This window comes from Corvus brachyrhynchos, unplaced genomic scaffold (assembly GCF_000691975.1).
Source record: "Corvus brachyrhynchos isolate BGI_N302 unplaced genomic scaffold, ASM69197v1 scaffold65, whole genome shotgun sequence".
Taxonomy (NCBI): Eukaryota; Metazoa; Chordata; class Aves; order Passeriformes; family Corvidae; genus Corvus; species Corvus brachyrhynchos.
Genome location: NW_008238365.1, coordinates 1,514,830 through 1,515,248, shown reverse-complemented (window position 1 = coordinate 1,515,248; position 419 = coordinate 1,514,830). Strand labels below are relative to the sequence as shown.

General features: G+C 70.2%; 1 protein-coding gene across 1 annotated transcript in view; it reads left to right on the top strand.

The window, feature by feature from the left end:
• Positions 1 to 419, top strand: part of LOC103616927 (protein FAM49A) — a 4,749-nt gene that overhangs the window by 2,675 nt on the left and 1,655 nt on the right. The window contains exons 4-5 of the mRNA XM_017736102.1: positions 4 to 283; positions 389 to 419. Coding sequence (XP_017591591.1) covers positions 4 to 283; positions 389 to 419 — 311 coding nt within the window. The remainder of the gene's footprint in view (positions 1 to 3; positions 284 to 388) is intronic.

The following is a 419-nucleotide window of genomic DNA, read 5'->3' as shown; positions in this document are numbered from 1 at the left end:
CAGCCCCCCCCGCAGGCAGGAACGGGACCGGCTGCGGGAGTCCCGGCCGTGGAGTGTGCGCGCAGCTCGGGATGCTCAGCTGTGCCTCAGTTTCCCCTCGGGGGGTGGGGAGGTGCGGAGGGGGACCAGGAGTGCTCTGTCCCCAGAGAACGCCCTGCGGAGCCTGCTGGAGGCCCTCACGAGCCCCCCCTACGCCCCGACCCAGCACCTGGAGCGGGAGCAGGCCCTGGCCAAGCAGTTCGCCGAGATCCTGCACTTCACCCTCAGCTTCGATGAGCTCAAGGTGCCTCCCTGCGCGGGGCGAGAGCGAGGGGGGGTCCCCACACCGGGACCCTGTGAGCCAGCAGAGTCCCTTGGGACCCCTAAGCCTGGTGTGTCCCCCCCCCAGATGACCAACCCCGCCATCCAGAACGACTTCA